The 25,243-nt window shown below is 37.6% G+C and overlaps 3 protein-coding genes across 4 annotated transcripts; 2 read left to right on the plus strand and 1 right to left on the minus strand.

Moving 5' to 3' along the window:
• The first annotated feature begins 3,818 nt into the window (after positions 1-3,818).
• On the plus strand, positions 3,819-5,726 carry LOC133992803 (granzyme B-like). The gene is made up of 5 exons (XM_062431555.1): positions 3,819-3,870; positions 4,120-4,267; positions 4,701-4,839; positions 5,161-5,421; positions 5,562-5,726. The coding sequence occupies exons 1-5, from the start codon at positions 3,819-3,821 to the stop codon at positions 5,724-5,726; spliced, it is 765 nt and encodes a 254-aa protein (XP_062287539.1).
• Positions 5,727-5,760: 34 nt separating this feature from the next.
• Positions 5,761-10,335, minus strand: rabl3 (RAB, member of RAS oncogene family-like 3). The gene is made up of 8 exons (XM_062431556.1): positions 10,285-10,335; positions 9,299-9,390; positions 8,322-8,451; positions 8,115-8,229; positions 7,822-7,972; positions 7,141-7,212; positions 6,532-6,570; positions 5,761-6,339 (listed from the first exon to the last, which is right to left on the minus strand). The coding sequence occupies exons 1-8, from the start codon at positions 10,328-10,330 to the stop codon at positions 6,283-6,285; spliced, it is 702 nt and encodes a 233-aa protein (XP_062287540.1). The 5' UTR covers positions 10,331-10,335; the 3' UTR covers positions 5,761-6,282.
• Positions 10,336-10,562: 227 nt separating this feature from the next.
• Positions 10,563-23,375, plus strand: gtf2e1 (general transcription factor IIE, polypeptide 1, alpha). 2 transcript variants are annotated; one of them, XM_062431712.1, is made up of 6 exons: positions 10,563-10,717; positions 11,500-11,795; positions 11,947-12,104; positions 19,217-19,412; positions 19,915-20,147; positions 22,129-23,375. In XM_062431712.1, exons 2-6 carry the CDS (start codon positions 11,506-11,508, stop codon positions 22,584-22,586), a joined length of 1,335 nt encoding a protein of 444 aa, XP_062287696.1. In that variant the 5' UTR covers positions 10,563-10,717; positions 11,500-11,505; the 3' UTR covers positions 22,587-23,375. The 2 variants fall into 2 exon arrangements, with proteins under 2 accessions (XP_062287696.1, XP_062287695.1); XM_062431711.1 differs by having other exon boundaries at positions 10,571-10,717; positions 11,503-11,795.
• The last annotated feature ends 1,868 nt before the right edge of the window (positions 23,376-25,243 follow it).

Raw genomic sequence — 25,243 nt, forward strand, 5'->3', positions numbered from 1 at the left:
ATGAGGATGTGGGTACTCAATAATAAAGCTTAAATCTCAACTATGCTTTAAAAGGACGAATACACACTGAAGTTTCTAACAGTTACATTTACAGTGTTGTTCCACATAGTGCAAAATCACAAAAATGCTCTGACTCTGTTTTCTTTCACAGTTAAAAAAGAAAGCCACACTTAATAACTACGTGAAGCCCATTGCACTACCTACAACAGACAAGAAAATTCCAGCCAACATCATGTGTGAAGTTACAGGTTGGGGCCGAACTGCTACGAACAAAAATCTATCCACTGTGCTGAAGGAGAACAAGGAGAAGATACAATTCAGCTCTGATTGCAGCAATAAAATGAAAATTGAAAGACGGAACTTCATGCCTAATCGCATGTTATGCACCACATTTACCAAAAAGACGGGTGGGATTTGTCAGGTGATCAAACACACCAACAAATAAACCAACAACTATTAATGAACGCAAAATACATCAATAATGCTGTTTACATAAAATTGGCAAACTTGTTTCCTTAATGAAAAACTGATGTAAACTTTTCATGGACTACTAAATCATGTATTTCTGTTTCATTTTTCCTTTAGGGTGATTCTGGTGGACCACTTATCTGCGAATCTAAGCTTTGTGGGATAGCAGCTTTCACTGACAGATGTGATTGTAATGATCCCAAGTATCCCCATGGCTTCACTAAAGTCAGTTTCTTTCTACCATGGATTAAGGAAGTGATGCAGCGATTGGAGGATGCTGAATGAGCCAGAGATGCTATTTGAAGCCAAGAATACTGCCCTTTCTTCATTTTATTATTACGCAAACATTTAGAAAATCTATTATTAAAAAATCATGAAGCTTACATGTGAAAAATAGAAATACAATTGAATGCATTGCTTAAAGTTGGGGTGGGGGGTGGGTGTGGTCAGCTTTGAATTTGCTTTTCATTATTTTGCTAAGTTAATTGACGATTCCAATACTTTTGTGATACACATTTGAATCTTACTGTAAATGATAGAGTTAGAGAATACGGACACATTCAGAGGGATTTTCATTAAGGAGAAACAGCAGTGAAAATGGGATGGGTATGAAAGTATGAATAACAGCAAGTGACTTAGTATGATGGTTGAATTGTGTTGTAAAAGCCCACAGGTGTCATGCTGAGACCACAGAAAACTGTTGTTGTGTTCACAGTTTGTCAGTCATAGTGCAAACTTTTGAAGTTGAACCGTTTTCTGTCTGTGAAACCCGTCATCTGCAGAGAAAGTGAAAGAGGTGTAATGTTTTAAATGAATAGTTCAACATAAAATTAAAACCTTAGTCCTTCACTGAATTCTTATTTTAGAGTGAGAAGTGCTTTCACCAATATTATCATAATGGCATTGTGATTTGTTATTTTTATTTCTTATTATACAAATAAAGGCTGGAAATGCAAAACTCACCTGGCTTGGATCTCTTGTGAAATATCTCTTCTCTATTACCTGTTTAGAGATAGGTTAAGATTTTAATGACATTGAATCTAAATTAAGACCAAACTCACATACTTCTGTGTAGATTGAAAGAGGGAACTTGGCACAAAAAAGAAGAAGAAGATGCCCACTTGATTGGCATTTCAGGGCAATGTCAGACACAGTTTACATATTGGGTATAAAACAATACATTTCATCAGGAATTGTCATAATTTTCTTATAAAGAGTATGTTATAAATGAGGTTATTATTATTTAACTATGTTAAATGTTAATTAACTCAGTGTCATATTTGTGAAATGTTTTATAAAAAGGTAATGGTCTCTGCCAAAGTTGTCCTTTTGAATGTTGTACTGTATATTGTACTTTATTATTCACACTGACAACCAATTCACCAACAATCGTGCATTAAAAAAACAAACACTGTTAAAATGAATTTGTGTGAACACGTTATATTATATACATATGTATGTATGTATGTATGACAATAGGCCTCTGCCCGAGGATCTCAAGTTACGGACTGGCGTGTAGGGCATTAATAGGTCAGAAATTTAGCAGGGGGCAAGACCATGAAGAGCTTTATAAGTAATCTGTGAATGTTCTCATTCGTCCAGGTCATCGTTATCTCTTGGCAATTGAATCGAAAGCAACTGGACTTGTTATATGTCTATGAAGATGTTTTGTCTCTTATCCAAGGGGGTTTATCAGTTCTTGCATGCTAGTCCGAAAGTCTTTTATTGATTTAAAAGTAATCAATGAAATCTTAAAATCTATCCTAAAACATACTGGGAGCCAGTATAACGACGCTAAAATAGGTGTAATATGATCCCGCCTATTAGTTCTGGTTAAAAGCCTGGGAGCTGAATTCTGTAAAGTCTGCAGTCGATTTATAGACGTTTGGCTCAGGCAGGTAAAAAGACTGTTGCAATAATCTAGGCGTGATGAGATAAAAGCATGTAAAATGTAAAAATTTGTCTAATTTTGGCGATGTTCTAAGATGATCAAAACACGATTGCACAAGTTTTCTGGTGTGCTGATTTAAATTTAAAAAGGTATCAAACCACATACCGAGATTTTTTGAAACAGTCTTGATGTTATTCGAAATGGCACCAGCAGATGGCAGGATTTGTTCTCTCACATGCTGGAACCCGATGACAATGAACTCTGTCTTATCAGAATTTAGCTGTAGGAAATTGTTCGCCCACCAATTATTCAGGTCCATAAAAGCAGTCAATGAGAGAACTAGGAGATCCAGGCTCAGTGGGTTTCACAGGCAGGTATTACTGGGTATCATCAGCAAAACAATGAAAATAAACACCATGCTTTTCGATGATCTGTCCAAAAGGGAGCATGTATAATGAAAATAAAATTGGTCCTAAAACTGACCCCTGAGGCATACCATATTTGACACTGGAAAATGAAGAGACATGATTGTTAACTGAGACAGAGAATCTCCTGTTAGACAGGTAAGAGTCAAACCAATTCAAAACTGTGTCAGATAATCCCACCCAAAGTCAGTCTGTCCAGCAGGACAGTGTCAAATGCTGCACTAAGGTCCAAAAGTACAAGCACCGAGCACATGCCTTCATCGGCAGCCATTAAAAGATTGTTGGTACCCTTAAGTAGGGCAGTCTCAGTGCTGTGATATTTGTAAACTTTTCAAAAATGTTATTATTTTCCAGGAGAGAGAGAAGTTGCTTTGACACTATTCTTTCTAAAATTTTAGATATAAAAGTAATTTGGAGATCGTCCTATAGTTTTGATGGAGGGAGGGATCCAGTCCAGGGTTTTTTTAGCAATGGCTGAATACAAGTAGTTTTAAAATAATCAGGGACACAACCATTAGATGGAGAACTGTTAAAAACATAGAGTAAACAGGGCCCAACAGGTCCCATTACTTTCAATAAAAACTTTGTTGGTATCACAAAAGGGCTGGATGACACTGTCATATGTGATACTGTCTTTAAATGCTCAGGTAAAGTAATGGGGTAAAACTGCTTAAAAGTCTCTTGATGTGGTTGATTGGCATCAGAGGAAGTGGCACTGGGGGGAAATAGAAGATTCTCTAATGGACTCCACTAACAGAGAGAGATTTAGACTATGTGAGCAGTGAAGAACTACAACAATAAGATGGATGTCAACACCAGTGACAAGTTAACAAACATAACTTGATCATCTCAGATCTGAAGGGTCTCACTCATGCTGCAGTGAAAAAGGTGTGATCTCAGCTCCACTGTGCAAGAGTGATTTTAGACACCTGCCCCCAAAGTTTCCGTTGTGCCAGTTGTCAGCTTGACTACAAAAGGTGGTGGGGGCAGCAAAGTCAGATAGACTGTTCAATTTTTATTTCTGCACAGAAACCATGATGCATGCATGTTGCATTATATTAGTCATTCAGCTGCTCTCCCTCTCTGGTAAGATCAAATTAAATTTCTTTTAAAATGATTGAAAATTGACTCTAAATTATCATTACAATTGTAATAAGCATTCTTAAGAGTTAGGGTAGGTGATTTTCCTTTTTTTAATAAGCCTTATTAATGGATAATTATTAGTATGGAGTAAAGCCTCATTTTTTCTCTAGTCTCAATTTATAATAATTTGGCTTCTGAGGATTTTGTATGTTGTAATCAGTGTATTTATTTTACCCTGTTTCCTCATGTCAGGGGCTATGGAGAGCAGCATCGTGGGTGGTAAGAAAGCAAAGCCTCATTCTAGACCCTACATGGCATCATTGCAGGCCGATAAAGACCATACATGTGGTGGGATACTTATTCGGGAGGACTTCGTCCTAACTGTAGCACACTGCAAAAAGTGAGTTTATTTTAAATCAGTGCAGCAGCAAAAAGTGACTAATTGCATGAAATCCTTGGTGCTACGAGCAGCAAAATGATTAAATGATTCTCCATATGCCTGTGTTTATAATATCAAATAATTTTTGAATGACTTATTACATATTAATGATAATAATATTAATAATGATGCATCATGATATATGATATGACATACAATATCTGCCCTATCCTGAGGTTTAGAATGACACACAATGAAATACTTCACTTTTAAATAATTCCCTTTACACTATTTTTTGACACTGCATTAATGCAACAAACAATTTTGATTGACCGTTTTTGTACACAAAATATTGCTTCAAAGTTTTGATGTTTGTAAGTTCCTTACGTCTTAAGTGTAGTATATGTACAGTACAGATAAATGATTTACATTATTTTTGTCTCATGGTTGTCAGACCTGAGCAAATGACGGTGGTACTTGGAGCACACGATATAACCAAGAAAGAGAAAAGTCAGCAAAGGATTGAAGTGAAGTACCATCCACATCCGAAATACAAAAAAGGGAAATATGATAATGACATCATGCTACTTAAGGTAAACTAAAATTCTGTAAATGTTCATATCAAAGCTGCACTTATGTGTTTAAAAACTGAAACCTGGAAAGTATTTTGTATAATATTTAGCTGCAGTTAATGCCATCATTTCATTGTATCGTCTTTTTTTCTAACTTAAAGCTGCACTAAGTTTAACCATTTGCTATGAAGCAGATGAGGATGTGAGAACTGTTGAATGTTATCACTAAAATCTCAATAACACTTTAAAAAGATGAACACACACTGAAGTTTCTAATATATATGTTTACTGTGCTGTGCCACACAGTGCAAAATGATGCTCTTACTCGGTTTTCTTTCACAGTTAAAAAAGAATGCCACACTTAATAAGTACGTGAAGACCATTGGACTACCTAAGAAAGACGAGAAAATTCCTGACAACACCAAGTGTGATGTTGCAGGCTGGGGCGAAACTGGAAAGAAGAGATTTAAGTCTCCTGTACTGCGCGTGGCCACGGAGAAGATGCAATCCAGCAATGAGTGCCAAAAAATATGGGGCCAACCCTTCAATATTAAACAAATGATATGCACCGCATTTACCAAAAAGAAGGGAGGGGTTTGTCAGGTGATTAAACAGACCAACAAATAAAGCATCAGTTATTAAATACAACAAAAATGCTGCTAACAGGACATTTTACAAACGTGCTTCCTTTATTCATGAAAAACTGATTGAAATTATGTGTTTCTGTTCTATTTTTCTTATAGGGTGATTCTGGTGGACCACTTATCTGCAACACCAAGCTTCAGGGGATAATAGCTTTTACTGGCAATGATTGTAATGATCCCAAGTATCCCCATGTCTTCACTAAAATCCAGGCCTTTCTACCGTGGATTAAGAAAGTGATGCAGGGATTGGGGGATGCTGAATGAGCCAGAGCTGCTATTTGAGGCTAAGAATACTGCCCTTTCATCTGTTTATTATTTCACAAACATTTAGAAAATCAATTATATATAAAAAAAAATCACTAAGCTTACATGTGAGAAATAGAATTGAATGCATTATTTAAAGTTCTGGGGGGGAGGGTTGAGTAATCAAACACAACATTTACACTGTACATTCATCTGCATATGTCCTTTCAAACCCAGTTAAAAGCCTTATTTCTTTTTTGAAATTTTGAAATTGTTCTCTTTTGCAAATTATTGTGCTAGCTTGGTCAGCTTTGAATATGCGTTTCTTTATTCTGCTAAGTTAATTAACAATCCAATATTTTTGTGATACACATTTGAATCTTACTGTAAATGAAAGAGTTACAGATTGCAGACACATTCAGGGGGGTTTTCATTAAGGAGAAACAGCAGTGAAAATGGGGTTGGTATGAAAGTATGAATAAGAGCAAGTGAGTGAGTGTGATTGTTGAATTGTGTTGTAAAAGCCCACAGGTGTCATGCTGAGACCACAGAAAACTGTTGTTGTGTTCACAGTTTGTCAGTCGTAGTGCAAACTTTTGAAGTTGAACCGTTTTCTGTCTGTGAAACCCGTCATCTGCAGAGAAAGAGAAAGAGGTGTCATGTGTTAAAGGAATAGTTCAACATAAAATGAAAACCTTAGTACTTCACAAAGGAATTTTTATTTTAGAGTGAGAAATGCTTTCACCAATGTTATCATAATGGCATATTGTGATTTGTTACTTTTATTTCTCATAATACAAATAAAGGCTGGAAATGCAAAACTCACCTGGCTTGGATCTCTTGTGAAATATCTCTTCTCTATTACCTGTTTAGAGATAGGTTAACATTTTAATGACATTGAATCTAAATTAAGACAAAACTCTCATACTTCTGTGTACATTGAAAGAGGGAACTTTGCACAAAAGAGATAATAGTCAATATCAGACAGTTTACAAATTGGATAAAAAACAATAAGTTGCATTTATTTCATTAGGAAACTCTTATAAAGAGTATGTTATAAATGAGGTTATTATTATTTAACTATGTTAAATGTTAATTAACTTGTATGTTATGTTATATTATATAGTTAATATATAATTTTAAAAAGGTAAATGTGTTTGCCAAAGTTGTCATTTTTGAATGTTATACTGTATATAGTACTTTATCATTCACACTGACAACCAATTCACCAACATGATTATCTGAGACTGAGAGTTGTCTACATGCTGTTGGTGATTTCTGCTCTATGATAATAATAATAATAATAACAACAGTAATAATAATAATAAAAATGATGTATAGAAAGTAATCTCCTTTATATACTACATTGCGGAGACATTCTCTACAGAAACAGGAAATGAACCTACGTCGCATTAAAAAACTTGGGGTTTCTCACCTTGTCAAAGAATCTGCTAAGCTTCACTGCATTTGACGTGCCTGCAGCAAGGTACCTTGGGTTGGTGCAGTCCTGTAAAACAAAATAGCAATGAAGCCACAAACCTCAACAAGGGTTTGTTTTCCTCAAAACAAACCTGTATGTGCAGGATGTGTACGTGTTTATAGTTTCTTTCACATTGCTCTGATAGCACACATTTTTGTTTGAAGGAAATGTGTTTGTTACAGTTTCTCCTTTGATACTACCACCAGAGGCTGCCAAAGTCATTCATTTTTAAGTCATATACATTGTGATAATACTGTTACAAGACCCTTAGATTTTATTTTTTAAGAATTGTCTACATGGTTGCTTAAACTATTGAGAATTAAGAAAGGGATGATGATAATGGTCATTAATAAAGTTATGAAGATAAACAGATCGTCTGTGATGTTGCATGTGAGAGAAATCAGAAGACTGTTCTTCCTTCATATAATTATCCAACTCACTGCTGCCCCTGTGGTGAGAGGGAAAAAAAGCTTTGCACTCTCTTTCATGTATCAGATGCTAAATACCACTCAAGCATTGCATTACATTTCCGTTATAGACCTGTATTGGAATGACAAAAAGGCAGCAATTGTACAGATGCCACATCTGAAAAGGGGCTTAATGTCAGAGCTTGAAGCAATAAAAAAGTTGACCTACCAGATTGATCTCCTCAGCGTTGAAGTCCTCAGACAAGAAGGCCGTCCGGGTGAGAACTTCATTGCGTTTGTTCTCTGGGATCTGGTCAAACTTGGTGCCAATCAGCAACAAAGGCACTGAGTTCTCTGCAAACTGCTCTCGGTCATAGTCACTGTAGGGAGAAAAGAATATGACTAAACTCCCCAACTCCACCAACATTTTCAGTCACAATTCAGTACCTTTAATTTTACCAACTGTCTCAGAGTGTAGTTCTCCATTTAGTGAAAACAAGCCAAACCAAGACACATACTTACCCATTTGAGACGATGACACCTGTTGGAGAAGAGTCCTTGTTCAAAGCTTCTAGTGACCACCGGTAGAGATTCTGATTGGATTTCTTATTTGTCAAATCGTGCACCAATATAATTCCTAAAAGAATACAGAAAATGACAAAACATTTAAAAAAACATAATTTCAAATTTATTTTAATCAATAAGTGTGTAAAATAAACCCAACTCTACCATTAACTGAGTTGTAAAAGACAGCTCTGACGCTTTTGATACTGCTAGCACTGCCAACAGATCCTCCAACATCCCACAGTTCAATGTAGTAGGTTTTCTCCTCTGGTGTTCCCTCCTTATAGTCTTGAACCTGCAGTACAAAAGTTATTTTGAAAATTGTTTGAGTATTTTATTCCTCGAGAGTATATGTAAAATATAAGTGCAGTGTTGATTTTTATATAACATATAAAGGTATATTGTACCAAATCCTTCACATATGTAGAGTAATATAAATCAGATATTGTCCAGCCAGTGTATTCCATTACTGATATGACTATAATTTAAATTGTTGGATTACATATTTATTTTGTATTATATGATAACCACTAAAATATGCTGTCAGTGTAAATTGTTTGATGTTTGAACTCGAGCTCAAGCAAAAAATGCCCAAAATCTCTAATTCCAGCTTCTGAGATGTGAATATTTTCTTGTTTCTTTAATATACTATGACGGTAAAAAGAATATCTTTAAGTTGTGGACTGTTGGTCAGGACAATGATGGGCTTTGGAAATTGGAAACCATTTTCTGACATTTTATAGACCAAATAACTAATCAATGAATCAAGAAAATGATCAGAGAAGAAATGAATGTTAGTTGCAGCTCTAGTTTTGACTTGTTTATTCATTATCATCATCATATCATCATCATCATCATCACATTTTCTGTGAGATTTCTAGCAACTATTCTTTTTTCTTTTTGCATGACATTCTCAAAATGTGAAAAAAATATTTAATTTGGGCTATTAATAAAGTCATTCAGAAACATATATGCCTAGTATAATGGAAAAATGTCCTCAGATAAATGTATGTATAAGATTGTTGTGTAACCAAGTATATACAGTAGAGCATATCTGGGGTTTCTTTAAAAGCCAGCAGCATATTTTCGTATCTTATCCCAATTACACTTTGTAACACATTAATATTGTTCACTTTACTTACCCGTACATCGACAGAGCAACCAACCGTCCATGATGGGTTTCCTAAAACCTGGTTCTGACATAGCAGATGGACTAAGGAAGACTTTCCCACACCTGCAAAAGACAGTAAAAGTAAGTGGAGCACTAATAATTTTGATGTCATGCACAACATTTGGCTCCATAATACCCATAATATGTAGTACAATAATATAACATATTAATAGTCATTTTTAATCTTGCTGCAAAAACAATACCACAAAGTTCCTACTGCTTCTTGAAATAAGTAAGACGTGGTTCTTACATGATTACTGTACTGACAATTTGTCCTTAATTTGAAAAAATTAAATTAAAAATTAAAAATTAAAAATATGATGACAAATAAATAAATAAACTCAAAATTAAAACGGCCACTGAGGTACCTCAGGAATTAATCTTACACAGGGTATAAAAGTGAATTGTCCAGGCAAGTATGATGTTTCTTTTGGTTTATTTTACAATACTACTACTACCACTACTAATTTACTGCCCCTCTTGCCCTGGTTAAAAAAACAGGTATTGCCTGCTGGTCCAATACCTGTCTACCTTTAGAAATAAATTCATCTCTGTGTCCCAAGCTGCCCACTACCTTAAACAACAAAAGCATTAACCAGCACTCAAATGAACAAGAATAACAAATAGCTCAAACAATTACAAACTCAAGCTTCCATTTAAAAAAAAACACAGCTTGTAGTTTGGTATCACTCTTCAAATCAGAAGTTGTGTTTTTATATCTTTCAAAGTGTGGTGTTGAAAATGAACAACTTAAGTAGGCAGTGGTGCTAAACTTAAGGAATTTACTAGAAGACAGGAGGATGTTGTGCCAGGTAGGAACCACTTTGATAAGAGTTTAACTACCTTCAACAAAGATTGCACGGGTTGTAAAGCGTTACCCAGCATAAATAAACATCTATATCAATAGGCAGACATATTCATATTGATTTCGATTGGTGAAAACGGTTCTTAACTTACCGGAATCTCCTAAAACCAAGACTTTAACCCTATCAAGAGAAGCCATTTCTGGTGACAGCCGTGCCCCGGAAGTAAACAATGGAACTCCCCGCCTGCCTGTAAGTCTCTCTGATTGGTTAAAACAAATGACTCCCTCTGACGCAAAGCCAATTCATTCGTTAATCTTAACGCCAATCAAAATATCTTACCCCCTATTGGCCACTGAGTGTAGCTTCTCCTTATCAGCCAATAGAAAACTAACAAACATTTTCTTTCCGGGGTTGTCGTCTCAAAATGAGGAAAAAGTACATGCTAACAAAAACCTAGCAGTTCATAGATATAGATTTAGAGCATCTATGTTGTGATTTTTTGCTCTCCTAAAGGTTTTTGTCCTCTGAAATGTCTTAAGGAGGCGGTTGCTTTAGCACTTTTGGTGGGACTTTAAGAGAATCAGGTAACTATTGATTAAACTAACTTCATTATGTGTGTAAGTTTAACTCAACGTGAAGTTAGCTGCTTAGCGTTAACCTTACATTAGCGACACTTTAACATAGCTAAGTAATAAAGAGACTATAACTTTAGAGAGTTAACTTGTAGTATCATCAGTATTTGCAGCATCCGTGCAGCATATTTCTCTCTTTTCAGTTTTGGGTCAGTTTTATGTTTATATTTTTATATTTGGGTCTGATTACAAAATATATATTGTTTTTTTAGTCCTCTACGTTGTTATCTTCTTATCGATCTCATTCATGTTTCTTTCGTCTTATCATCTCTTTTTTAACCTAGCCTTAGTCCAGCTTTTAATAAACGTACTTACTTTTTTGTCTTTATAATCTGTTTTAACCTAAATTTTATTCTAACTTTTAATAAACCTTTTTTTCGTATCCTCTCTTATAAAGATTTACTTTATTTTTTCTATTTAAATGTTCCATCCTTATTTTCTCTTGCGTGCATTGGACTCAATTTTTGTCTTTTAATTTGTTCTTTGTTTCTTTTTTGTTCCCCACTTGTCGTTTTCTGTATGTTGTTATGTCTTTTTTTCAGCTTGTCAATTAACTGTTAAGCACTTTGAACTATGTGTTTGTGTTAAATTTCACTTAATTATCAACCTTGGAGTGATAATAGTAACAGTATTTCCCTGCTGATCCACACAACAAAGAAGCTTCTTCCCCAAGGTTTCTGCCTGCTCTCTCAGATCTGTACCTGTTCAACCAACTCTCAACTTTTATCCCACAGCAGAAGATGATAGAACCACAGCTACTGACCGAGGTCCCTGCAACACTTAAGCGGCTGGCCAAGCAGGTCGTAAGGGGTTTCTATGGGGTGGATCACGCCTTGGCCCTGGATGTGCTGATCCGCAACCCATGTGTACGCGAGGAGGACATGCTGGAGCTGCTCAAGTTTGACCGTAAACAGCTACGCTCCATACTCAACACACTGAAAGCTGACAAGTTTGTCAAGTGCCGCATGAGGGTGGAGACGGCTCCCGATGGCAAGACAACACGACACAACTACTATTTCATCAATTACAGGTTATTAATGATTGTGTTTCCCGTTCTGGTCTGCATTAACAGTGCAACTTTTTAGTTTTCAGTTCTTTAAATTGTCACCCACATCAAAGATAATGTTTCCTCCCAAGTCAATATGTTGCCCTCAACAATGCTCTGTCAATGCTTTTTATAGGTTACTGGTAAATGTGGTCAAGTATAAATTGGATCACATGCGACGACGCATTGAGACGGATGAGCGAGACTCCACCAACCGTGCCTCCTTCCGGTGCCCCTGCTGTTTCTCCACCTTCACAGACCTAGAAGCCAACCAGCTGTTTGACCCGATGACAGGTAAACTTTAATCAAAGTACACATTCTGTACAGATCTGTAGCACATTGGTGGTGTTGATCTTTAATTCTGCTTCAGTATGAGAAACTATTCTGGCACTAAACATTTACCTCATTGATTATGGTATGGTTTAGTACGGTAATATGATTAGATGTGATTTAGACTTTTTTCAAATGTTTCAAGTGGTGATAAAGTTACAATATACAGATATAGAGGAAGAATCGCATCTTTAAATGACTCACTTGAAGATGGCTCTTTGATTGCCATTATGCCCAGGCCATAGCAAGATGTTAACAATGAAAGCTTTAAAGAGAAAGACAGAGATCAAAAATAGGTGCAAGGAGAATCAAGGCTGTTATGATTGTTGTGAAGCAGAAGCAGAAGAGGATGCAGAATGTCAGTATGCCTCTTCTTTTTAAAACAATCCTGATTCACCTGAAAGAGGATATTATACATTATGTGCTCCTTCATTGGCAAAACCTCAGACCATCTCGCACTGTTAAATGTCTGCTGTGATTCAGTCTCGATATAACGCCAGATTAGAAAATTATAATGAGTCTAGACCCCCTCGCTATTGTGGCAGTGTAGTGAGCTAAAACGGAGGAACTGAATATTGGAGATTATTTCTTTTAGTTCAGTTTTAGGTTTTCTTCTTTCTTTGTTAAACAGAGTGCTCCTCATTATGTGCATCTAGAAATATCTACTTGTACAGGTCTGAAATATGTTGTTAAAATCTGGAATTGTATTATAATTGATAATGATGATGTAGTAATGGCTTTTTCCCTCTTCTTATAATATTTCTACACATTCTTATGTCATACTAAACCAAATAACCCAATTCCCCTTGTATTGTAACAGTATTGGGTTTCTAACAAGGTACTTAAATAGGTCATAAAATGTTTATTATGAGCTGTTTAGGTTTGGTGCAGCAATTAACATGTACAATAGGTATATGGCAATAGACTTTAAAAAAAATTAAGGCCCTGGTCATTGCCATGGTAAATATTTTATTAGGTTTACTTGTACTTCCAGATGGCAATAATGTTAAAATATAAATGGCTTATATATAATATATTATATAAATTGTCAGCACCCTATATTTCATGGTGTGCTTGGCTGTTCACCTCTAGATGGCAGTCACTGCTTAGAGTAACAGCAAACTGTTTACTCAAATAGTCTTATACTGGTTTATTACAGTCCCTAAATAAGAACAGAATCACAGGGTTTATTAAAAAAATGATCATGCCTCCAGTCTGTCAGCATCCCTTTTGTGAGTAAAGATGTTACATTGGAGTCTTTGTGTATAGATGTTCCCTCCCAGTTTAATGTTGAATTTTCTCAGATTCTGACAAATATTAAAATACAGAACATTGTCAATAAGAAATTTGAGGTGTTTAGTTTGGTCTTAAATTAGATACTTAAAATTCTCAAACCTTCTGTATAGATTGTGTTTAACAGAGTTGAAAAACGCTTCTTTGTTTACTATTAGCATCTGGTGATATTTGAAACCCTAATTGGGGCTAATAAGGAAAAATGGCAGTGCAAGTGGTCCAGTGCTAGCAGGCATAACATCTTCTACAATTTAGCAGTCTAATATGTCAAAGTTTAGTGTGTTGGCAGTGTGAGAAATGTTCACTTTTTAAATGTTTGGTAATCCAGCCCCATGGCATGATTTGTGTATATTAGGATGAATGATCGGCATTATACATTTATATACTGTGTTTGATGTCTTTACCAATGCACTCCATATAAATTAAAGCTACTGCATGTAGATGTAGATGAGTTTTTTTGAGAGTTTCCAGTTTAGTTTCTAAATAATCATATAGTTCAAATATCTACAGCAGTTGACTTTATAGTAATTATCACTGGACTGCTGGTGAATAATAATCCCAACATTACAAACAATTAAAACTCAACATGGTTTCACTCACAGATGACAGAAAGAAAAATGTGTTAAGAACATGGCACACCAGAGGGGCCTGATGTCCATCAGTTTAATCTACATTTTGTTTTGAGGCAGTCCACAAATCAGGTCCCTTTTGCCAGTTTGTTTAGCCCTTAGGACTTCTAAGCTTATTAAACAGTGTTGTCAGCTCATGGGTCCATTCATCCTTCCATGTTGCATGCAGCAATTCATAAGAAATGCTTTTTGTCTTTCAATTCTAATCATACAAGGAAATATGACAATTTTCCAATGGGCACATTTGGCTTCCTCATCACAAGAGAGATGAACAAGCTGCACTTGGTCCTTAGGATCTCTCTCAGAACTTCCAATAAATATTGTAACCAAGCTGAATATTTCCATTTGTGCTTAAGTTAAAAAATAAAGAGAGGAAGAGAAGATGGAAATGCATTGTCCAGATAGAGATCCTGAGGCATGCACTGATACTGACAGGTTGGCTGATTTAAAAATAGAAAAACCACCAAAAAGATATGTGGGTAATATAAGGTTGTTTATCTGCTGAGTTATATTATCCTAACCTACTTGTTTAAATCACCTCGTTCCTCTCACTCTATCTACCTCTGCCCAAATACTCTGTTTTTTTTCTCTATCTTTCTAACACTCTGATTCTCACTCTGCCTAAATAAAGGCCGGCAGCTGTCAACAACGTTGCTTGCGAATGGACGTCACATCACTCACATATCATTAGGAGTTATCGGTTATTGTGTGTTTGTGCATGTGTTTGACCTGTTTGTAACAGAAGCAACCAGAAAGACTTAGTCATCCCAGACAGACTGTGGGTGGGAATATGCAGGATTAAAAGGGAAGATGAAGCTAAATTATTATGGCATTGGGACATACACTTACTCAATTGAATAGTCCCAGTCCCAGTAAAAATCTTCATTTCCCCAGAGTGTGGTGGTGGTATGAGCTAAGGTTTCAGTTTTAAAAATGACCAAGATATTATTTTGCATTGCTTTAAATAAATGCATGATGATGATGTGTACACTCCTCCCTGTTCATTCATAAACTGAATTCCTCCTCAATCTGTCAGAATGAGGCACCGTGCTTGCATCCTCTGCCAATCTGGGGGTTAACTACTGGTCAACCTGTACTGTTGCTAGGATCCTTAGAGAGGCTGTTCACCAAATGTTCATCTCTGTGTTCACTGTGAAATGATGGTTTTAAATATTTTATTTTAGTGGTTGGCAGTCTGAAAACTAGGCTCAAAACTAGGCTCTTTTTTCCCCCTACCATCTTATTGAATATGAATCCACTATTGAATTCTCTTATTGAATTGAAATTCTGAAGCTCACTTTACTGCAGAAGCTGAAAAAACATGATACGGTTGAAATAAAATTCTGTTTTAAAGTCAACCATATAAAACACTGCTTTAGCTGCACAACATCATGTAATTACAAATGTTATAGCTTAATATGTCAGAGCCTCTGTACCAGATATCATAACACATCTTTTTTTCATTCATTTATTTATTTGTTCTTAATATCAGGATTTGTTGTTCTTTTATTGTGTAAGAAGTACAGAAGTCTTGTGTCTTATTACAGTGTCCTGAGTTGACCAGTGAGTGGATCTGGTGGTTCTTTTATGCTGTGGGGAGCATTTTGCTGGATGGTTTGGGTCCACTTGTCCCCCTTAGAGGGAAGAGTCACTGCAAATCAATACAAAATTGTTCTGACATCGAGCACGAGGGATCACTGAAAGGTTTGATGAGTATGAAAACAATGTGAATCATATGCTATGGCCTTCATAGTCACCAGATCTCAACCCATTTGAAAACCTATGAGAGATTTTAGTCCAGCATGTTAGACAGTGCTCTCCATCACCATAGAATCAATGCTTAGGGACACTGAAGCTGTTGTGGCAGCTCATGGTGGCCCAGCAGCTTACTGAGACACTTTATTTTGGTTTATCCTTTTCATTTGTTACCCATCTGTGGATTAGAATAGAAATTTAAGCATATTAGCATATCACATTGTCAGGGATGTGTCAGAAAAATATGCAGGTTAAAATGAAACATAAATTTAGGAAAGAAAATGCAGAGTAATGCCACAGTGGATACATGCATTTGATAGACGGTGTAAATATCACACTGGACAAAAAAAAACAACACATTTCCAGTTTTCTGGTACTGTTCTGGAATAGTCAGCGTCTTTCAGGTGATACATTTGTCATCATCTTGCCAATTCCTGTGCGCTGGTTTCTTGTTTCAGCATATCTCAGTTGGTGTCAAATCTTGCTGTGGGGGCAGTAACCGGGCACCCCGACAGGTTGACAAAAAAAATTACCTGGAGCTCACATCGTGGCGGTCTGCGATCCGGTTCCTACTGCAGGGCCAGCAACACTCTGTGCAAACTCACAGGAATGGGAAATGACATTGCAGGTCTTCCAGCTCATTCTGACCCACAAAGAAGAGCCTTAAACCCTCCTGCTTTGAATTTTTAACTTTGTGCTGTGTGAAAGTACCCTCCTCTCATAGTAGAACTTGACCTTTCTAATGAATGAATGGCCCAAAAGCACATGCTGGCCAAAGCATACAGCATCCTGAGAGACTCCAGTCACCCCCGTCATAGACTGTTCTCCCTCTTGCCTTCAGGCAGGAGGTACAGAAGCCTGCATAGCAGCACTGTTAGGTTCAGTAACAGCTTCTACCCGGCTGCTATCAGACTGCTAAACAAAATGACACACAGCTGACTGCTTTGCTCTCTCATCTGTAATCAGGCAGCTGTTATGAAAATGTGCAATATTATTTATTTATGTGCGCCTTCTCCACATTTCATACCTGTCCAGAAATTAATAATTTGAATTATTTATTATTTGTATATCTATTTTAACTTATTTTATGTTTTTGACAGAGCTTTTCTCATAATGTTGTTCTCTTTGCATCTTGAATGCTATAGTGAATGACAATAAAATTGAATCTTGATCTTAATGTTAGTCCATCATGTAGAGGAGAAGTATTAATGTTTGCATTCTTTCAATTATTGTGAAAACTTAATTAACTTCTTAATACAGGCACAAATTATGTATATGATACATGCATAGGTTTGGTATGACTCACCAAAACAACAGTGCCCATTACTGCTAATGATTTGAATAAGCACTGTCATAGCAGTAGTGCTGTCTTATTATTTTAAATATATACTAGAAATGCATCCTTTGGAAATGTCAACATATTATCTTAAATTCTAGGTAGGCACTCCTTGAGTTGTCTACCACATGCATTGATTAGTGATAAGTCAGGGCTGAAGGGTCTGTGTGGTTTATTAACTGAGAATTGTATTTGTAAATATTGTTTAATTCATTTTTTTCTGTGAATGTCCTTTCTCATATCTAACACTGTGGCACATGAGCATCTTCTTTCTCTCTCTGCCTCTCTCACTGACACCCCCATACACTTTTAAACCTCTCACACACACACACAAAAGGTAGACGTGGGGTCTGTGCTAATGCTGGAACCGTTCCCATTATTGACCCTGAAATCTGCCAGCAAAGCAGATGTCTAAACATACCCTTCTCTTACTTATATGTGTGTCTGGGTCTGTTATAGTCTACTTTTAGGGACACACTTCAGACTTAGGACCAGTTAATTGGTGACCGCTTGTGCGTGTGTGTGTGATGCATATAATGTCACAATATTTATAAAATTGTCCTCCAATAAAAAGATTATTACAATGGCGTAAAATAAAATGTCCAGTTAGCTTTTGCAAAACAGCCTGCAGTGTCATTAGCTGTGAAAAGTAATAACACAACTAGTCCTAGAGCAGTGTTTAACAACTAGTCTAACCCCTTGGGTCTACATCTCTCATTAGGAATTAAGTAATGGTCCACACAAAGATTAACTTGAGACTCATTAAGTTTAAAAAAAAAAAAAAAAACAAGTAAATGAAGAGTGGGCTTAAGCAAAGACGACAACCAAACAACAAAAAAACTACCAAAACCTAAACCAGTGCTTTCCTTTTATATATGACACTTGTGAGGAAAAAAATAAAACAGTTTAATTCCTGTCATACAATCTTTCATCTGAATAACAACTATGACATGCAAGGCAATTAATACATTTATAGGACTAAACTCCAGTATACTTGCTAGCCAGGCTATGTGATTTAAATCTTATATGGCACGTTATAACACCACCAGTCACTCTGCAGGGGGAAATGGTACTTCAAAATTTGTATGCGGCATACAAAAGCTCCAAAGTGGAGCTGTGAACCACTTTTGGATTGTGACCCACCAGCTGGAAACTGCTGGCCTACAATATTGTGGCTTATTGTTATGTCTGTAAGAAGCAGGGATGTCCAGACATATTTTAATGGTTCTGTATCAGCAAAAATAAACCAGATCCTTTCTTTACTGCACTTTTCTGTGTTTTGACAACCTCAGCCGGTGAGTGTTTTTGACAGACTATAATCTGGATCGGGGCCATAAAACTTGATCGACACCCCCAGTAAATTGTTTGTTTGTTTGGGAAGTTTTGGAATGAAGTTTTAAAAAATCACCTGACCAGCAGGTTTAATTTTTATATATACAGGGATTTTAAAATCTTCCCCATTTTGTTAACGTCTGTTCACGTTGATTTGTTTCTGTAAACCTCTCAGCTAGTTGTTGAGTGTTGTGTGAAACTGCAGCATCACAGAATGGGTTACTGAATCCAAAATATCAAGTGGCCCTGTACAAGCATACACGAAACCCCACGAAAACCACCAATTATGGTTTGCTGTGAAAAACGTTTTGACCCTAAGAATAGCTGGCACTTTCATACTGTGTGTGATTTATACCTTTTTAAATTAAGAGTGAACATACACAGTGAGGCAGTACTTGCATGTACATGACTATAAACTAAACTCAAGTTGTGAGTTTGTGTTAAATTGTGAAATGTGAAATTAAAGTAAACACACACTAAGAGAAACACATGATTTGGAGCCTTCTTGGTGGAAAAACAAGCACAGCACATTGCTGACTCCTTATATCTATAAGTGGATTTTGAAAACCTCTCCTGCCTGGTCTATAAGTAAAAGTAGGGCCAGATAGACTTGTCCCTAGATTCTGATTACATGATATCTGCTTTAGTCGGGCATGTTAACTGAACCTCCCCTCTTACTTTTATTTATTTTTTTTATTTTTTTTAAAGTAGTGTTCTGTCTTTACCCACAGGTACATTTCGCTGCACCTTCTGCCAAACCGAGGTAGAAGAAGATGAGTCTGTCTGTCCTGATGCCAGAACACCAGTGGCACGCTTCAATGAGCAGATTGAACCCATCTACGCTCTGCTACGCGAGACCGACGATGTCAACCTGTCCCCTGAACTGCTGGAGCCAGAGCCTTGTGAAATCCCTGCTCTCAAACAGAGGTCTGTTTCTGATGAGTCTTGCAGAAATAGACCTCCTATTCCCCTCAGTCTTCATGAGTCACATCCTGGGGCGGTTTCATTGAACACAGATTTGTGTTCACTTCTCTTCACAGCAATAACAGCTCAGCTTCATAGCGTTTGGTGCCGCAATGGCTTTCTATTCTATTAAGCCACAGAAGTAATGCAAAATTGAAACAGCTCTGTGATTTAGCTCGAATTCATTACATCTTCCATGTATACAGTTATTAATTCAGCTTTTGAGGATCATTGAAGGACATTTGCACAAATTAATTACCAGCAGAGTTGCATTATTAAACTTAATTTCACACAAATATTTCTTCACTCTCAAGCCAGTAAAACTCTAACTAACCCAAAATTCAACATTCAGTAGATATTTAACATTCAGGTCACAGTTTATCAGCTGTACTCAATTTCAGTCAACCAGAAACTATGACACACAAGTATAACCCACTGACTTCTCACAAACTTTCCTTTCACCTAGCCGTGAACGCTCAGCAGCAGCAGGAAACGCTGCAGGCCCACACCGCGAAGCCTGGTCTAACAAAGGCTCGTCCTACGCCGACCTGTACACCCAGAATGTGGTCATCAGTATGGAGGAGCAGGAAGAGCAGCAGAAACAGGCCAATGAAGGCAAGGCACCCAAAGAGAGACCCGTCTGGTTGACCCAGAGCACCGTGCAGGGGGCTTACAGCGAGCCCGATGCTCTCAAGAACCGTAAGTGAGGTTTTCTTTCACAACACCCAGTCGTTAAGTTACTATGTGTTGACTTAATGTGCAATTATAGCTTATTTTTTAAAATTATTATACTGGTGGCATTAAGTCTTGTCTGTGGAAACAACAATCCTGTTTTGAAGAATATATTGTCAGAGTATGAAGAATTGTATAATATCTCATAGTTTTAGCACAGTCTTGTCTATCATGGTCACACAGGCAGTGTCTTCCTCTTACCTGTCTGCAAGTTTGTTTATGTCCTCTTTTCTAACAGGGGTCTTTTTAAATCCTTGGCTTATTGCAGTGACAAAATGTTGATATATGTCTTCCATACACCACCAAATACTGATGCTAATGGCTTTGGTGTCCCCAAGTCTACATATTGAATATTGAACAAGGACTTTGACACATAAAAGTTTACTGAAAATGTAATTAATGGGCAGACTTCACATTCATACACATGGTTCATGGTGACAGTTTCTGAACACAATTGTCTGATTGTCTGGATGGACTTCAACCAGCCCAACTCAGACCCAGATCTTTGACTTCTCCTCTCTGACCTGAATTTCAATCCCTGCTTTGTAGTCAAAACAGGCCATCACATGTCAACGCAGGTCATCTCCTTCTTCCAGAGTCCTTCACCAAGTTAAGCAGTCAGGCCAGGCCAGACTGCCATAAAGCTGTAATTTCATAATTGAAATAATCAGAGGCTTGATTAGTGCATGGCTGAGCAAGGACTCCTCATTAATGAAATCCATTCTTGTGGAAATTACATGAATTATGCCTTCTGAATTTCCTGCCTCTGAGGTGCGTCTCTGTGCATCTGTCTGTAATAACAGTAATGGCATCTAAAGATGACTAGGTTTAAAATTGGGATGCAGGATATATTGTTTTAAGTATCAACATCGCAATGTGCACATGTGCAATAGTCACATTTCACGAAGGGGTAATGTCAAGAAAGGCAAATTAAGTCATCATGCTACAATGTTTTTGCTGCTTGATTTAAAAGGAAGATCTTTTCCATCAGTAATCTGCAAGAATAGTCTGCCTGATATAAATAATTTAGTCTGATTTAAGGGTTTGATCAGTTCCCAGTGTGCTCTGTTGGAGGGGTGCAATTTATGAATTTATTAAACAACTAAAAATGAGCACTGTGTATTACAGTTGTATGATTAAACTGAAGTGCACCCCGTCACCAGAGCACAGAGCAAACTGATCGTTGTGCGTGCAGAGTATGCCTATCACCTCGCTGTAAACATGTACACAACGCTGCTACCGTCACAGATGATGTCGTCTGGGTGCAAGAGGCAGACGTTCAGTTACACGATGCAGCTTTTCAATAGTACAGGGGGCGGCTGTGGCTCAGGAGGTAGAGCGGTCGTCCTCCAATTGGAAGATCGGCGGTTCGATTCCCAGCTCCCCCAGTCTACATGTCGATGTGTCCTTGGGCAAGACACTTAACCCCTAATTGCTCCCGTTGCTGTGCCAACGGTGTATGAATGTGAGTGAATGGTTAGCTTCCTCCTGATGTGCAGGTTGGCACCCTGCGTGGTAGCTGCCTTCCATGAGTTGTAGTGTAAAGCGCTTTGAGTGGTCGAAAAGACTAGAAAGGCGCTATATAAGTACAGTCCATTTACCATTTACCATTACCTTCTGCCATGTAATGTAAGAAACGCTTTACACACACAGAACTTGCAGAATCAAGATCTATCTGTACTCACATCTTGCCAACTGCTATAGATAAATCTGCCCTAGTTTTAAATGTTTTAATTCAGATAGTGACCCGTAATAAGTTTTGCTTGATGAGGTTGTGAAGATGATCGATGGACCCACCACACCACATCATAAGACCTTGATGTCTTGTTGAGGGCTCAATTTGAAAGTAATTTAAAATTTTCAGAGTCAGCCTGAGCATTAATTCCTGAAGAAGTTATAAGAGAGAATAACTTCAGGATTGGTTTTATTTCCTAATTTGTTTCCACAGGTGGAGAGGTTGTTCCCGGAGCCCAGGATGGAGCAGCTAGTCTTGGAATGGGCCAGGCAGATGAAAATGAGGAGGTGATGCGTGCCCTACTCATCCATGAGAAGAGGGGAGCGGCAGCAGCAGGTGGAGGCGGAGCCAGCGCTGCGGCCAAGGGGCTAACATCCGCCAAGGCTAATGCCAGCGACTCAGACAGCGACACCAGCGAATCAGATGACGAGACTCCCGCAGTTCCTCCTGCTGCCACAGCTGCTAAGTATCGGGGTGCGGAGGAAGAGGAGGATGATGATGAAGACTTTGAGGAGGTGGGAGATGAACCGATGGTGATGGTGGGAGGCCGGTCGTTCTCATACAGAGAAGTGAGCCAGAGGCCAGAGCTGGTGGAGCAGATGTCTGCACAGGAGAAGGAGGCCTACATCGAAATGGGACGAAACCTCTTCCAGGATATGTACTTGTACTGAACACACACACACATGTATTTACACACACATACACACAGCGAAACAATTTGATGGATTGGTATTTAGTTCCTGAATATATACTTCTGCTGTCTCATGCTGTCAATGACGATATCGGAGGCAGTGTTTTTAACGACCTTTCAAGAGGAAGATGCTGCTCAAGAAGTATTTCCAGTCAGCTTTGTGCTCTTTTATTATACCAACCAATCACACTCTTTCACAGTGTTGTGTAAGTAATCAAACTTTTAGTATTCTGTCCCAAGTATTTTCTAAAGGCAACAAGCAAGAAGGGAGTTAGCAAGCTGAAATTTGTGCACAGAGTGCCAATTTGTGTTTTTTTTCTCTCGGTGTGTTTTTATTTTCATTTGTGCTGTTTACACCGGTCTCATTTCAGCCGCGTTAACAGCCATCTGTCTCACATACGTCTGACGAAACAGATCAGCTTCTGTTTGAATTAATACAGCTGTCTGCTTACAAGTGTATATTTCTATGCTTCAAGTCTGTTTCATTCCAACTATATTGATGTATATTGGACTGTGAGTGCTGCTGAGTGCACAGCAGTACTGTGGCTGAACAGCTTCTTTCACTACACTGCCAGTGTAGCCAAGGTGTTACTCTGAAGCTTCTCAGTTTTTTGGTTTTTTTTTTCTGAAATAGGATCACAGACTGGATTTAAAATCTCAGGCAAAAGTTATAAAGATATGGGTCAATTGTTGTGGTCAAACAACAGTCAAACATTTGTTATTCTGAGCAATATGTAATAAAAGATACTGCAGTACAACAATGTGCATGGAAGTGTAATAATTTGTGTACCGAGAGTGAACAGTGAAGAGTGTTGTGAACCAACTTGTAGACGTGTTAGCAATGTACAACATGAAACAAGTAAAGGGGCAATGAGACATTTTGACATAAGCCATAATTACTACAGTTCTGAACCATTATTTAAAGATCTGAGAGAATTAAACCATGATGACAGTGTTCCTGATTCTGCAAACATTTTTTATGATTAAAAAAACAAAAAAACAATTCACATATATTCATTAGTACCTTTAATAGAAAATGTGTTATGTGTGCTTTTTCTCTACACAGTAAAATGCCTCCTACCAGCTGCTTCTTCTAATGTGTCAGGTGGCCATTGGCTCTGCCAATCTTTTTAAAAACAGGTTTAAAAAAAAAAAGTGAATATTGGATTTACATTCAGCAGATGGTCAGAAACATGTTTCCAAATTAATGCTAATGTTGCACAACGTCTGCTGGATGTTTCAGATGGCAACTGTTTTCCAACAAATGAGCCATAACTGCATTCCACTGTAGAGGTTAATTAACAAGCTTCAAGGAGACTGGTGCTGGAAGAACACCTGCTGGCTCTCCTCTACTTTATTAGTTAAAGGAAGCTCTGTTCTTCACTATGCTAATAGTTTGCACCTTTTGGTTAGGCTTCAACTTATGTTAATTTTGTTCTTGACGTTACCCACTCACCTATGCACCACACAAACTATTGATGTTACTGATAAAATGTTAAAACAATACTGTATTTGCACTTTGGCAAGTAGGAAATGGCTCCAATATAACATCAACACAAAAGCTAATTAGTCAAGCCAAGCAGCTCTAGTTTGTTGCACATAGTTGGTCGGCTGGATGATATACATATACTGTAAATCATTTATACGTGACCACAGAACATCCTGCTCATTTTGCTACAGTAAAAAATCTACTGGGCATATTAGGTTCAGGTGAAAATGTCAAACTCTGCAGTGAAGCATGGTGAGGTCTGACACCTCTGGGGCAGCCCTACAAGCCCATACATTCCTTTTAAGTTAGAGGATGGACACCTGTAGGGCAGAGCCTGAAAGGTCAGGATGAAAACAGGACCTGGCCTCATTAAAACAACTCCCACCCTTCAGAACAGCTCAATTAAAAACCTAATCCCACGCTGTGCCATTGATCTGCCAAGGCAAGCCCGAGTGTGGAGAGATGGGTGGGGAGGTTCCCGGGAGGGTGAAGAGGACTCAGCGGGAAATCCATAAAGCTGTTTTTTTTTAAAAACCTGGGACCTTGAAGACCCACTGTCATACGGCAAGGTGATAATAGATTGTCGAGCTCTAATCATTTCAAACATGGAAGATGGAGTTTTTGCAGGTTATTGACAGCTATTTTCACAGGATATCTCCATTATGTCTCTTTTGTTTTTACCTGAATTTTGTCGGTTGATTGTGACACAAATAATCACACGTGGATTTGAGCTCATTTCTTTTTGAAAGAAAGAGAATAAATGAGCAGAGAGGGAATTAAGGTTGACAACCAGCGAGCAAGCAGAATTTCACCAGGATGGGATTTGAGGAGGTGGCTGCGGTGTGTATGGCCTCTTTTTTTTATGAGTGCATGTGTGGGTGGGGACTCACAAAGGCAGGTTGTAATGACTGATGCCTCACAAGCTTTGCCTGAGAAGATTACATATGGATTGATTGATTGGAGATGTCTCTGTCACTCTTTATCCAATAAAGCCAGAAGATTAACAACTTAATAATCGCCCCCGTTTGTCTGTTTTATACTCATCCTGCAATTCTTGCTCATCACCATCTTTCAAATAAATCTGAGAGCTCTTGAGATGTAAACACTATTGAATCTATCCATCCATCCATCTGTACGTGTGTTGTGAG

This window comes from Scomber scombrus, chromosome 13 (assembly GCF_963691925.1).
Source record: "Scomber scombrus chromosome 13, fScoSco1.1, whole genome shotgun sequence".
NCBI classification, from domain to species: domain Eukaryota; kingdom Metazoa; phylum Chordata; class Actinopteri; order Scombriformes; family Scombridae; genus Scomber; species Scomber scombrus.

Excerpts from the sequence above, each read along its gene's own strand:
- LOC133992803 (XM_062431555.1), top strand. The coding sequence starts at position 3,819 with ATGATGCATGCATGTTGCATTATATTAGTCATTCAGCTGCTCTCCCTC. Across the intron at positions 3,871-4,119 it reads TCAGCTGCTCTCCCTCTCTG|GGGCTATGGAGAGCAGCATC; the intron begins GTAAGATCAAAT and ends TCCTCATGTCAG. Across the intron at positions 4,840-5,160 it reads ATGACATCATGCTACTTAAG|TTAAAAAAGAATGCCACACT; the intron begins GTAAACTAAAAT and ends TTTCTTTCACAG.
- rabl3 (XM_062431556.1), bottom strand. The coding sequence starts at position 10,330 with ATGGCTTCTCTTGATAGGGTTAAAGTCTTGGTTTTAGGAGATTCCG. Across the intron at positions 7,973-8,114 it reads GGTGTCATCGTCTCAAATGG|TGACTATGACCGAGAGCAGT; the intron begins GTAAGTATGTGT and ends TTCTCCCTACAG. Across the intron at positions 6,340-6,531 it reads TCACAAGAGATCCAAGCCAG|ATGACGGGTTTCACAGACAG; the intron begins GTGAGTTTTGCA and ends CTTTCTCTGCAG.
- gtf2e1 (XM_062431712.1), top strand. The coding sequence starts at position 11,506 with ATGATAGAACCACAGCTACTGACCGAGGTCCCTGCAACACTTAAGCGG. Across the intron at positions 12,105-19,216 it reads GCTGTTTGACCCGATGACAG|GTACATTTCGCTGCACCTTC; the intron begins GTAAACTTTAAT and ends CTTTACCCACAG. Across the intron at positions 20,148-22,128 it reads GCCCGATGCTCTCAAGAACC|GTGGAGAGGTTGTTCCCGGA; the intron begins GTAAGTGAGGTT and ends TTGTTTCCACAG.